The 13,103-nt window shown below is 39.9% G+C and overlaps 1 protein-coding gene across 1 annotated transcript in view; it reads right to left on the bottom strand.

Annotated features, from left to right (window-relative positions):
- Positions 1–354: 354 nt before the first annotated feature.
- The window catches only part of LOC126262824 (uncharacterized), a 64,814-nt gene continuing 52,065 nt past the window's right edge, over positions 355–13,103 (bottom strand). The window contains exon 3 of the mRNA XM_049959672.1: positions 355–1,386. Coding sequence (XP_049815629.1) covers positions 1,285–1,386 — 102 coding nt within the window. The 3' untranslated portion in view covers positions 355–1,284. The remainder of the gene's footprint in view (positions 1,387–13,103) is intronic.

The following is a 13,103-nucleotide window of genomic DNA, read 5'->3' as shown; positions in this document are numbered from 1 at the left end:
GTTCGGTCGCGGCGGCGGCCGATTTAAATACCCTCCGCCCGCGGCGCGCTCCCTCCGTATAGTGGTGACGACCACGGCGGACAGAGCCATCACACCGACGTCATCTCAGACGCCGTCGCAATCTGTTCCACCGCGCGACCGTGGCGCGGGGTGCGGACGGCGGAGGGAGCGCGCCGCGGGCGGAGGGTATTTAAATCGGCCGCCGCCGCGACCGAACCCAGTTCCCTCTGAGCAGCCTTAGCGTACGGATCTCCGTGCCGGCACGTTCACAGGAGCTCAGTCCGTCAGTTCACCTGATGATGGCGACATGTATGATCGCCGAAATATTGTGCCCGTTGGACACTATAGACCGGCAGCACACCCGTGGATATTTTGAGTATTTTAATTGTTTTCGACTTGGTCTCTGTGGGTTCATCTTGTTCCACACGTGCTTCAGTCTCGTACAGGTTAAAATGTTGCAATAGGAAAATTTTAAGGTCAGTGACAACTTCTTATTCACATATAGAATCGTGCAAGCTAGGACAGTACCGTAATTTTTGCTTATTTTGTTATTTTTATTGATAATCTGAAGATGTCCCACAAAGGCGAAACACGTTGTTGATAAAAGATTAAGTTGCAAACAAGACTGTTTTTAGAATGAGATTTTCACTCTGCAGCGGAGTGTGCGCTGATATGAAACTTCCTGGCAGATTAAAACTGTGTGCCCGACCGGGACTCGAACTCGGGACCTTTGCCTTTCGCGGGCAAGACTGTTTTTAATTCAAATATTCTACATACGGCTGCTGTACCTGACGGCCTAATGGAGTGTGAGAAATTTTAAGAGATTCATTCTGGGCTGGTGATACTGTTGGTAGGTGGGAGGGCGGTGAAGATGCTACAGAAAAGGATGTGCAAAGAATGAGTGTGTTCAGATTTTAAGGTGTGGACGCAATGTTCGGGTTTGAAAGGTGGGACAGCGGATTGCGTGGTAGAGGTTTCAGGATATAAAATGTTGTAAGAAGACAATGTGATGGCGAGTTTCGATGCTGTGGTATGAAGTGAGAAATGCGGAACTTTATAACACTTTTTTAAATAGTGGGAAGCACGTCATGGCCATATGGTTGGAAATATGGTTTCCTTTGTAAAATTAGCCCGTGCAGAAGATGAGGAGTTACGGAACGTCACAGTTTCACTTGCACCACCGCTTTACATGGTGCCACGACCGCCTGGTGAGGTGGAAGCTGCTGACAGCGGAGTATATTGAGGCAGTGGCACCGGGGACAGCTGCTGCACGGCCCTCTGACGTCAGTCGTACACCGAGTTGTCATGAAGTGGCGCCGCGGGGGCGGTGGAGGCGGCGGGGGCGACCAGCGCTGCGTCCCTCGCCAGCTGCTGCTGCAGGCGGAGCTGTGGACAAACCAGCGTCACTTGGTAAACGAATCATTGATCTGGAACCCAAACATTAGTGGTCCTGTCTCGTTTACCTCAGGTACACTCAAAGTTACTTCTGTATCTGTTAACCCTTTCAGACCATCTGGCTACAATTGTGTACATTTACTTTTACTGTGTCTTAGCTGCAACAGAAGTATTTTTCCCCAGTGGAAACCTGAGATACACATTTGTGAATTTTCAACCTCTTCATCATGCACACGCGCTGCCAGCTATTGGGCATCACTATGAAAATATCAGTAAGTCAATGTAGCAGTGCGCAGCAGCTCGCGACCACCAGAATACACGGATGTGGTAGGTTCGCTATATTCCACTGCTTAATTTAATATCGCTATCGTTATTTTGCATGGCAATTATTGAATGATCATTTTACTATTTAAATCAATAAGAATATTTCTTAATTAGCTATTTTAGTCCATAAAATGAAGCCAAGTGTACAAAGTATGTTAGGAAAATGGGTACATATTTTTGTATAAATCTGGCATCTAAAATCATAAAAGTAATCTAAGAGCATTACCACATTAAGAAAAATTATCTTTCCTGCAGAAAAAATTCAGGTCTGGAAGGGTTGAGAGGGGCAGACCAGGACAGAATTTTTTATCCTAATTTTTAATTGGTTTTAAATATTGCTTAAAGAATCTACGTTTAAGATTCATTCATATAAAGTCTGCCATACATGTTAAAATACCGGGTGATCAAAAAGTCAGTATAAATTTGAAAACTTAATAAACCACGGAATAATGTAGATAAAGAGGTAAAAATTGACAAACATGCTTAGAATGACATGGGGTTTTATTAGAACAAAAATAAAAAACAAAGTTCACAAAATGTCCGACAGATGGCGCTGGACAGCAAAACGTCAGTGACTGCGCATGACAATCGTGTATAAAAGGAGCTGTAATGAGGGAGAGGATCAGATGCTCCAGCAGTCGCAGCATGTTGATGTTACCTGAAAAGGCGCTTTTAGTGTTTATTATCAGAATGGGGAATGTGCTAGTTCAGCGCTACCATGCTATCGCCGTAGGAAGGCGATTCGAACGGGTAAAGGTCCGTTGACAAATGTGGCGAGAATGATTTCGAAGTTCGAAGCCACAGGTTGTTTAGACGATAGACCCCGTAGTGGCCGACCGAGCACAAGGCGTAATGCTGCTGAGACAGTTCAAGAAATGGAGACTGTAGCGGTTTTGTCTATGCACGGGAAGTCAACGCTTGTGCAGTCGCACGTCGCACCGGCATTCTATACACTACTGTTTGGTTGGCACTGAGGCGTATCCTCCGATGCTATCCGTACAAAATCCATCGGCATCATGAACTGTTACCTGGCGATTTAGTGAAGCGCAGAGCATTTGCGGTGTGAGCGTTTCAAAAGATGGTGGAAGACGACGATTGGTTGAGTAACGTGTTGTGGACCGACGAAGCTCATTTCACGCTCCGAGGGTCTGTCAACGCCCACAACTGCAGAAACTGAGCTACCGAAAATCCTAGAACTGTCGTGGAAACTCCATTGCACGACGAGAAAGTCACAGTATGGGTTGGATTTACCACATCTACCGTTATCGGGCCTTTTTTCTTCGAGGAAATGCGTGATTCAGGTTTTGTAACTGCTACCGTGACGGGTGAGAGGTACGCCGATATGTTACATAATCGCATCATCCCCAGCCTGGCTGATAAACACCTGCTGGAACGTACGATGCTTATGCAATATGGCGCTCCACCCCATATTGCTAGATGCGTGAAAGATCTCTTGCGCTCGTCGTTTGGTGATGATCGTGTGTTCAGCCGACACTTTCGTCGTGATTGGCCTCCCACGTCCCCAGACCTCAGTCCGTACGATTATTGGCTTTGGGGTTACCTGAAGTCGCAAGTGTATCGTGATCGACCGACATCTCTAGGGATGCTGAAAGACAACATCCGACGCCAATGCCTCACCATAACTCCGGACATGCTTTACAGTGCTGTTCACAACATTATTCCTCTACTACAGCTATTGTTGAGGAATGATGGTGGACATATTGAACATTTCCTGTAAAGAATATCATCTTCGCTTTGTCTTACTTTGTTGTGTTAATTATTGCGATTCTGATCAGATGAAGCGCCATCTGTCGGACATTTTTTGAACTTTTGTATTTTTTTGGTTCTAATAAAACCCCATGTCATTCCAAGCATGTGTGTCAATTTGTACCTCTCTATCTACATTATTCCGTGATTTATTCAGTTTTCAAATTTATACTGACTTTTTGATCACCCGGTACATCAAGAATAGTGACTGGCGTATTGTGACGAGCCAGTTGCTCGGCCACCATTGACCAGACGTTTTCAATTGGTGAGAGATCTGGAGAAATTGCTGGCCAGGGCAGCAGTCGAACATTTTCTGTATCCAGCAAGGCCTGTACAGGACCTGCAACATGCGGTCGTGCATTATCCTGCTGAAATGTAGGGTTTCGCAGGGATCGAATGAAGGGTAGAGCCACGGGTCGTAACACATCTGAAATGTAACGTCCACTGTTCAAAGTGCCGTCAATGCGAACAAGAGGTGACCGAGACTGTAAGTAGGCTGTTTAGGTTTTTTTTATTGGTAACGCCACGTAGCGCTCTGTATGAAAATCACTGGCTGTGCTGTGTGCAGTCTGTGGCTGGTTTGCATTGTTGTCTGCCATTGTAGTGTTGGGCAGTTAGATGTTAACAGCGCATAGCGTTGCGCAGTTGGAGGTGAGCCGCCAGCAGTGGTGGATGTGGGGAGAGAAATGGCGGAGTTTTGAAATTTGTAAGACTGGATGTCATGAACCGCTATATATATTATGACTTTTGAACACTATTAAGGTAAATACATTGTTTGTTCTCTATCAAAATCTTTCATTTGCTAACTATGCCTATCAGTAGTTAGTGCCTTCAGTAGTTTGAATCTTTTATTTAGCTGGCAGTAGTGGTGCTCGCTGTATTGCAGTAGCTTGAGTAACGAAGATTTTTGTGAGGTAAGTGATTTGTGAAAGGTATAGGTTAATGTTAGTCAGGGCCATTCTTTTGTAGGGATTTTTGAAAGTCAGATTGCGTTGCGCTAAAAAATATTGTGTGTCAGTTTAAGCACAGTCTTGTATAATTTTTCTAAGGGGACGTTTCATATGTCGACTCTTAGCCGAGGATACCTCACTGGAATCTTCTGATTTTTTCTTGTAGTTTGTGTAATTAGTGTAGCTTTTGTTTATTGCTAGCGCGTAATTGTAGAGAGAATCTCCTTTGTAGTTGCAGTCTTTCATTGTTGTACAGTAAAACAGTTGTGGCATGCATGTAGATTTGCACCTAGTATTTCGCAGCTGCGCTTGCAATTAACTAGATGTTATTTTCAGTGCTACGTTAAGGTGTTTTCTTATTTTGCTCTTCAAATTGTGCTTTTCTGTGTTGTTGTGTGAAATATTGTGACAATAATGGCGTGTGAAAAACGTAATACTAGGCTCCAAACTAAACTGAGAAATGACAGTGAAGACGAAAGCAATGTGTTAGCGCCGCCGAGTAATGAATTAACTAATGTTCAAAGTAGTAATTTGGTAATTGTGCATAGGGAAATGAAGCGGGCTGCAAATAATGGTGTAGGCAGTGAAACAATTAGTGAACAGGGAAGCATTATCGATCGATCGGTCGGCAACAGCTCGTCTCAGGAATCCGAAATGACAGGACACAATCTTGCCAATACTGTAGATTCAGGTTTTGCGTCCTCACCGTTTTCTCAAATAAGTCAAGACACATTTTCTGTTTGTCAAAATGTGAATGTTGCCGGTGCAAATGCACTGCTGAAAAGCATAGAGGAACAGATTCCAGACACTAATACATTATTATTGCAATTAATGCAACAAATGAAACAAAATCAGAGACAAACACAGCAACAGTTAGATACAATGGAACAAAATCAGAGACAAACACAGCAACAGTTAGACACAATGGAACAAAATCAGAGACAAACACAGCAAAAGCTTCATAAGTTAGACACAATGGTACAAAATCAGAGACAAACACAGCAAAAGCTTCAAAAGTTAGACACCACACTTGAACAAACACGTGAAGATTTAACTACTGAGTTACATAACATTGAATCGAAATGTCAAAAAGTCTGTAATGACGTAAAAACACAAATTTGTGAGCATTTTCAACCTATTTTTTCGCGGCATGAAAATGCATTACAGAATCACGAAGCAGCCATAAAAGAACTGCAAACCATGGTTCATGAAAATCATGAGAGCTTCTGGGCTAAAATTGACTCAGTTGCATCTACCGATTCAGTTACGCTACTTGCAAAACTCAGGAAAACTTAAAGGACACAGTAGATACTCTGAAAATTGGTTCATGGAGGAAATTAGTTCATTATCAAAGAAAGTAGTCGAACTTTCGGATCAGCCAAATAATTTATCTATGAAGGTAGATGATAATCTGAATGACGCAATGCCGGTAGTCTTTAATGACACAGAAGAGTACGAACAAATTAAGGAAATTCAAACAAAATCAGAATCAAATTAATACGCAACACCAAAGAGAAATCCGGGAAGTACAAGATCAGCTGACAGAGGTAATACAAGAATTACGTATTTCAGAGGACACTCGCGCTCCAATACGGGAAGAGGGACATAGAAATACGGAACAGCTACAAAATAATAACACAGGGCATTTCGGAAATTATGAAAGAAATTGGCAAGGTGCACCGAATTTTGAGATGGAACCGCCGACACGAAGTAACAATGACCGATATGCGACTCACCGACATGATGATTTTGACTATAAGCTATTTATTACTACACGTAAATTCAAAACATTTAAGAATTCCTGCAACGACATTCATCCACAAGCGTGGCTTCATCAATTCTATCATTGTTTTCCTCCCAACTGGTCTTTAGAGCACAGATTGGAATTTACGTGTGGCTATTTAGAGAATGAACCAGCTGTGAGAATGCGATCGGTCATTCACGATTGCCACAGTGAAGGAGAATTTTATCATGCCTTCCTCTCAGCATATTGGTCTCAAGCTACACAAGACTGAGTAAAACATAGCATCATAATGATGAAACATTTCAAAAATCTGAATTTTACAGTCTTGTGAAATATTTTGAAGACATGTTGCACAAGAATCAGTACCTGTCAAACCCATACAGCCGCTCAGAACTCATCCGCATTTGCTTAATCAAACTACCTGAACATTTACGACATATTATTTTGGCAGGACGTTGCAAAGACGACATTGAAGCTTTTCAGGCACTCGTACAAGAATTAGAAATTGACACTGACAAACGCGGAACGCGAAAACAGGAACACAACAATTACAGGTCACATCCGTCACAATTCCGCGATGAAAGAAATAATAACTGGACACGAAAAGACTATTCTCACAACACAAATCGTGACCAAAACAGACACCACCCGTACGACAACCGTTGGCAGAGTAGTAATAATTACAGGGAAAGATCACCTCTCCGCGATAGTGACTATCACAGAGACAATCAGAGAAACAGACAATATGGGAACCAAAATAATTATTATCAAGGGAGACAGAATAACTTTAGATGCAACGGTCCAGCGCGCAGTTACGATTCAGGGAGAAATTCTCCATCACGTGACCGACAAGAAAGAAATTATGGAATCTACCACGTGATGACAGACGATATGATCGTAAAGACAGACCTGAATTGCATCAGAACTGGCGGGATTCAAACAGGGCAGGGCCCTCTCGACAAGGTGAATTTGTAGAAGTTAGGTCTCTAAAATCCCAATAACGACGCGCGCCAACAAAGAGGCAATAGGCAATGACTCATATCGCTGGCAGCCACAAAACGTACTTCTGAAACTGACGACGCAGCTGCCGTAGCTAGTAATTACGTAAAAATGGAAGACATTAGGGACATCTTACTCCAGGAACACGACGTAAAACATAACAACATTGCATATCCTGTGATTCACATTACAGTAAATGACGTAAAATTTACGGCAGTGCTTGACTCTGGCAGTCCCATTTCAGTAATTAGTGAAACAGCCTTTAGCAAATGCAACAAATTGAATGATTGCCCCACACTTCCGTTACGTAAGATTAAGTTACAAGGTGAAATCTTTGGAAAAAGTGTAGATGTACGCCAGCAAACCAACTTAGAATTCTTTTGTCAAAACCACAGCTTCTCTATGAACTTTCTTATTGTTCCATTATTGTCGACGGAAATTATATTGGGAATAGACTTTTTCAATGAATACAAAGCAATCTTAAACTTTCACGATGCTGAAATAAGTTAAGAGAAAGAAGGTAAGTCAATAGCTTTGAAATTTCAAGATTGGCTCTCAAACCATGACGAGGAAATTAATCGGCTTTACCTTCTGTTAGACAACAGTTCGGAATTTTCTACGGAACTAGACACTAACAATCACTCTGCAAGTACTGACAGGGATGATATCGACGCCATATTTGATACTAATGAGTTAATTCAGAATAAAATTCAAACAATTGAGAATTGTAATGACACTGATAGGCAGGACCTTTTTGAGATTTTACAAGCACATTCCACAGTTTTTACTCACAAAACAGGAACAATCAAGGGATTTCAATACCAATTTCGTGTTCGTGAGCATGCTAAATTTTGTGTTAGACCATACGTAATTCCGGCGCATTATAGGGACTGTGTTAGAACAGAAATACAACCTATGCTTGACGAGGGTGAGCCTGCAGTAAGCTCCTACAACAATCCATTACATGTTGTTGAGAAGAAAAATGGATCGATCAGGCTTGTCTTAGATTCGAGACAAATCAATACTATCATCATTCCTGAAACAGGCCGCAAGCGTTGGAAGAACTTCTTCAAAATTTTAATGGTGTAAAAGTGTTGTCTTCTATTGATCTCAGATCCAGCTTTTATCAGATCGAACTTCATCCAGAATGTAGAAAATACACAGCTTTTCTTTGTTTCGGCGTTTGTTATCAATTTCGTAATCTTCCTTTTGGTTTGAACATTTTTTCGGCAGCGTTCATTCGCGGGCTAAATTCCATATTACCTGATTTCTTAAAACGTCACATCACCTTATATGTGGATGATATTCTAATAGCAGAAGCCTCATGGGAACAACATAATAGCATCCTCAACAGTTTGTTACGTATTTTTGTAGAATCTGGTATTACAGTTAACTTGGAAAAGTCTGAATTCGGTAGGTCAAAGGTGAGGTTTTTGGGACATATTATTTCTTCTGAAGGCATTCAGCCGGATCCTGAAAAGTTAGAAGCAATCAGAGCCATTCCAGTTCCATCCACAAAAAGACAAGTCCGCAGTTTTCTAGGTCTCGTAAATTTTTACCGTCGTTTTCTGAATATGCAAATTCTAGTTACACCAAAACTTTCTTCTCTCACTGGAAAAAATACTATTTGGAACTGGTACGAAGAAGCACAGTTGGAATTCAATTCTTTGAAAGAATCGCTACTTAACGCGCCAATACTAGCTCATCCAGATCTGTCACAAGCTTTCTGCCTTAGCACGGATTCTTCTAAAGTCGGTCTTGGTGCCCATTTATTTCAAGAAGCCACAGAAAATGACACTACTGTTCAGAAAACCATTGATTTTGCTAGCCGAGTGCTAACAAAATCTGAAAAAAATTATTCCGTTACTGAATTAGAAGCTTTAGCTATCGTTTGGGCATTTAACAAATTCCGTTTCTTTCTTTCTGGTAAGCACGTAAAGTATACAGTGATCATCGTGCATTACAGTTTCTTATGTCTTCAAAATTAAATCATGACAGGTTAAAACGTTGGGCATTGTTTCTGCAAGAATTCCACTTCACAATAGTCTACATTCCCGGCAAGGAGAACAGTGTTGCGGACGCACTGTCACGCGCACCAGCTGGGCTTGAGAAAAGTAACACAGAAGGCAACCTCGAGAAAAATTTCAGAATTCCTTACATTCAGAAAGTCGCCTTTGAAAACTGCATCACCACATCTTTGAAGGACATTGCTCATGAACAAGATAAAGATCCGATTTGGAAAGACATCAAAAGTAAATGGCATGAAAAGCCTCACACTCAGATTCGGCATTATTATCTGGTTAGAAACAACATACTCTTCAAACGCTGCACTGTTGATGACAAGCTATGGGTACTTTGCATTCCAGGCGATTTTGTTAATACGCTCTTTTGGTACATTCATTTCAGCTACGCACATTTTGGTCCACGAAAATGTTATCATATTCTTCGAACGACTTGTTATTTTAACAATATGGAAAAGAGAATTCGAAGAGTCTTGTCTATTTGTAAACTTTGTCAAAAGGCGAAACCATCTACTATCTCACATCGTGCTCCGTTGTTTCCTATCATTCCTTCTAAATTAAAAGAATTTACTGCTGCTGATCTCTTGGGACCCCTTGTCAGAACATCGAATGGATTTTCGTACGTTCTAGTCGCTGTTGAACTTACTTCAAAATTTGTTTCTTTCACTCCGTTACGTAAAGCCACTGGACGTTCTGTACCCAACGCCTTTGCTAAAAATTTCTTACGTGAAGCTGGCCACGTTAGTAAAGTCATTTCAGATAACGGACCGCAATTCAGATCTGGTGCTTGGTCACGTATGCTTCGGAACCATAAAATCAAACCTGTTTTTATTTCATTGTACTCACCACATTGTAACCCGTCTGAACGGATTATGAAAGAAATAAATAAGCTTTGCAGACTTTATTGTCACAAAAAGCATCAGCATTGGGACAGATATTTACACTTATTTCAAAACGGACTAAATGAAATGTCTCATGACTCCACTGCTTTACCACCTATTCTTGTACTGAAGAATGAAGAACCACAGAACAGAATCAGAGAGCTTGTACCTTTCCCGAATACACGTAAACTTCGACACAAAGACATAATTGATTTGTCTATTAAAAATATAAAATCTGCAGCAGACAAAAGGAGAAAACTACACGGTAAAACTAATGCAAAGAAATTTTATATTGGTCAGAAAGTTCTCATTAAAGCTCATTCATTGTCATATAAGAAGAAACACTTGAATCACAAATTCTTTCTAGTTTACAATGGACCTTATAGAATCCGACGTATACCACATGATAACTGCGTTGAAGTTGAAACTCTGCGTACTAGGAAGAGTAAAGGTTTACACCACATTTCACATGTAAAACCGTTTATTGAAATATAATCTGCTTTTAAACTTTGTCTTTGCCATATAACTTTTCACTTAACATTACTAGTATGCTTGTCAGACTTAGAATCTGTTAACATGCAACAATGTTTGAAGTTAAATATCCAGTCAAGAACCAAGAGAACTTATTGAAACAGATATTACGAATGCATTGTTATAGTTAACAGACGTCACAGTGTTATTGTGTGTGTACATTCTTGCTTGTTAGTTGCACGATTACGTAACGACTATAAGGCTTACATACTTAGAACATATACTGGTACTGCTAATGAGATTTTAATGCAACATTTTGGTTTACTTGAAAATACATTCTGGATTTAAAGTACCTTCTGTGAGATACCAGATGACACAGTGGTTAGTTTATGTGACAGCTACACGATTTTATAACGGCGCTACTAATGAGTGACAATTTACAATGTTGCTTTTGCGGTGTTTCTGTTTTATATCTGCACAGTTTTTCTGTACTATTCTGGAAAGTAAAAGATGTTTTAGTAGTAACTTTTGTGGTATAGCAACAATGAGACACCCTTTTTAGTAGCCCAACAATATGTTACTGTACAGTACTTTCTTCATCACGGCAATAAGCAAAATAACTATGATATCTATACGCAAAGCATTTCACTTTTGTTTATCATGAGGTAAGTACATTGACTTTTGCAGAACTTAGCTTTCGGAGGATGATAACTACGACACTTCCCCAGAGATTATGTTACAACACAAGACGCACAGTTTAGCGCTACAGTACACGTATTTGAGTGATTAATTTTATACTTAACACATTTATTTTTAAATATTTTTGAATTACAAAGAAAGTTTTCCGTGATACATTTCATTCCGTTGCTGTAATCTGTAACACCTGAGGGTATAATTACATTAATCCTCAGGAGGGTACACGCTTACTTTGTGTACCATGTGTTTGCCAAGCACAAGGAGCCCTAGCTAATATGGTATTTGCTTATACAACTTTACACTTCGATACCATATTTCTCTAACACATAAATTACACAGCTATCTGATCATTTAACTGAGAGAGACAAACTTTTATTTTACCATGTCAGTGACACATGTTTACGCAATTACACAGTTGGATAATTTCACTCTTATGAAATTGTATTTTGTCTGCACTTTGTGAACTCTTCATATTTTTTCAGAACCATTGTGATACTATGAGAGCTTTGAATGATGTATTTGGTATGGGATCATGATTTTTAAAGTACGTTTGAGGTAGATGACACTATTGAAATGGGCAGAGAATTTTTTTAGGTTTTGAAATTATTGGAGAAAGCTACAACGATTTTGAGATTTGAGTGAGGTGTTATGATGTTATTATTATGACGACGATTTGTATTAAGCTGTTGAGATATGTTTATGATCAATAAGATGATGCTACCATATATGAGGAATGTGATTACGTGTTTATATGTATATGAATAATGAATAGAAGTTAGGGACTCTTGTTTGTGAAAAAGGATGTTGGAAACCAAGAATCATACTTTAAGAGTTATGAAATGTGTGTATACGCGTAATGTATCACAATGCCGACGAAAATTTATGGACACTGTTATATTCATAGGATTTTGTTTCTACACATTTGCAACGCAAATTCTCGACCTGTGAAATTTTTTATGTGAGACTGTCACTGTAGTGCAAACTGGTGTCGTAAATATTTCGGTAAGAAAGTTAAGTGACCTTCACATAATGCGTCGTGGGCACCCAGATGGGCGACAGTCGCCTGGAAAGAAGTCATTAGTGTGTGCCTTTCAGAGGCACAGGTGGAGAAAAAAAGAGGCCATTATCCTCGCTATTGACATTTCTTTGTAGCAAGCATCGCAAATATGACATACTCTAACTTGAAAACATATGATTATACTGTGGAGCACTTAATTTATGATATTTACTAAAATGCCTAATGAAATGATGAGAAACATTTTACATCTATTGTCGTTCTAGTTGAGAGATTGCTCAATTTGTTTAATATCTAGTTTCTAGCTGCACTGCAGCATTGGTTATTATAAAATTTAATAGATGTACTAATATCACTATTTTCTGTCTACAGACCCAGTAAAGAAAACGTTTATGATGTACTTTCTTAGAAAAGAGAGCACAAATAGACATTTCCCTTCACAGGAACTGCATAAATAATTTTTTAAACTATTTGGTAACTTGTCTGCTACAGTAACTTATCTTGATGCATCACTCTAGCGTTAAGATGTGACATAGGTATTAGACATGGCCATCTTTACTGTAATATTCTTTTGCTTGAGCTTTGTCATGTTTAGGTATAAGTTATTGTATTGGCTGCTGCTGCTTGCCAGGCATAGTGCTACTAAATTTCACTTTGTATTACTCTGTGAAGCCAGTTTTACTACTGATTTATTTTTCTTTTTGCTGCACATTGGCTCATATTAGTGATAATGTTGCATTTGCTCTCCAAATTTAGATGTACTGCTGCTTGCTTTGCCAAATTGCATTTTTTTGTCATTGCTGTTTGTATTAATTGTTTTGTGCTGCTGCATTGCTTCGT

The sequence above is a fragment of the Schistocerca nitens genome, chromosome 6, assembly GCF_023898315.1.
Source record: "Schistocerca nitens isolate TAMUIC-IGC-003100 chromosome 6, iqSchNite1.1, whole genome shotgun sequence".
NCBI classification, from domain to species: domain Eukaryota; kingdom Metazoa; phylum Arthropoda; class Insecta; order Orthoptera; family Acrididae; genus Schistocerca; species Schistocerca nitens.
Note: the sequence above shows the minus strand (reverse complement) of the source record. Positions and strands in the feature narration are given on the sequence as shown.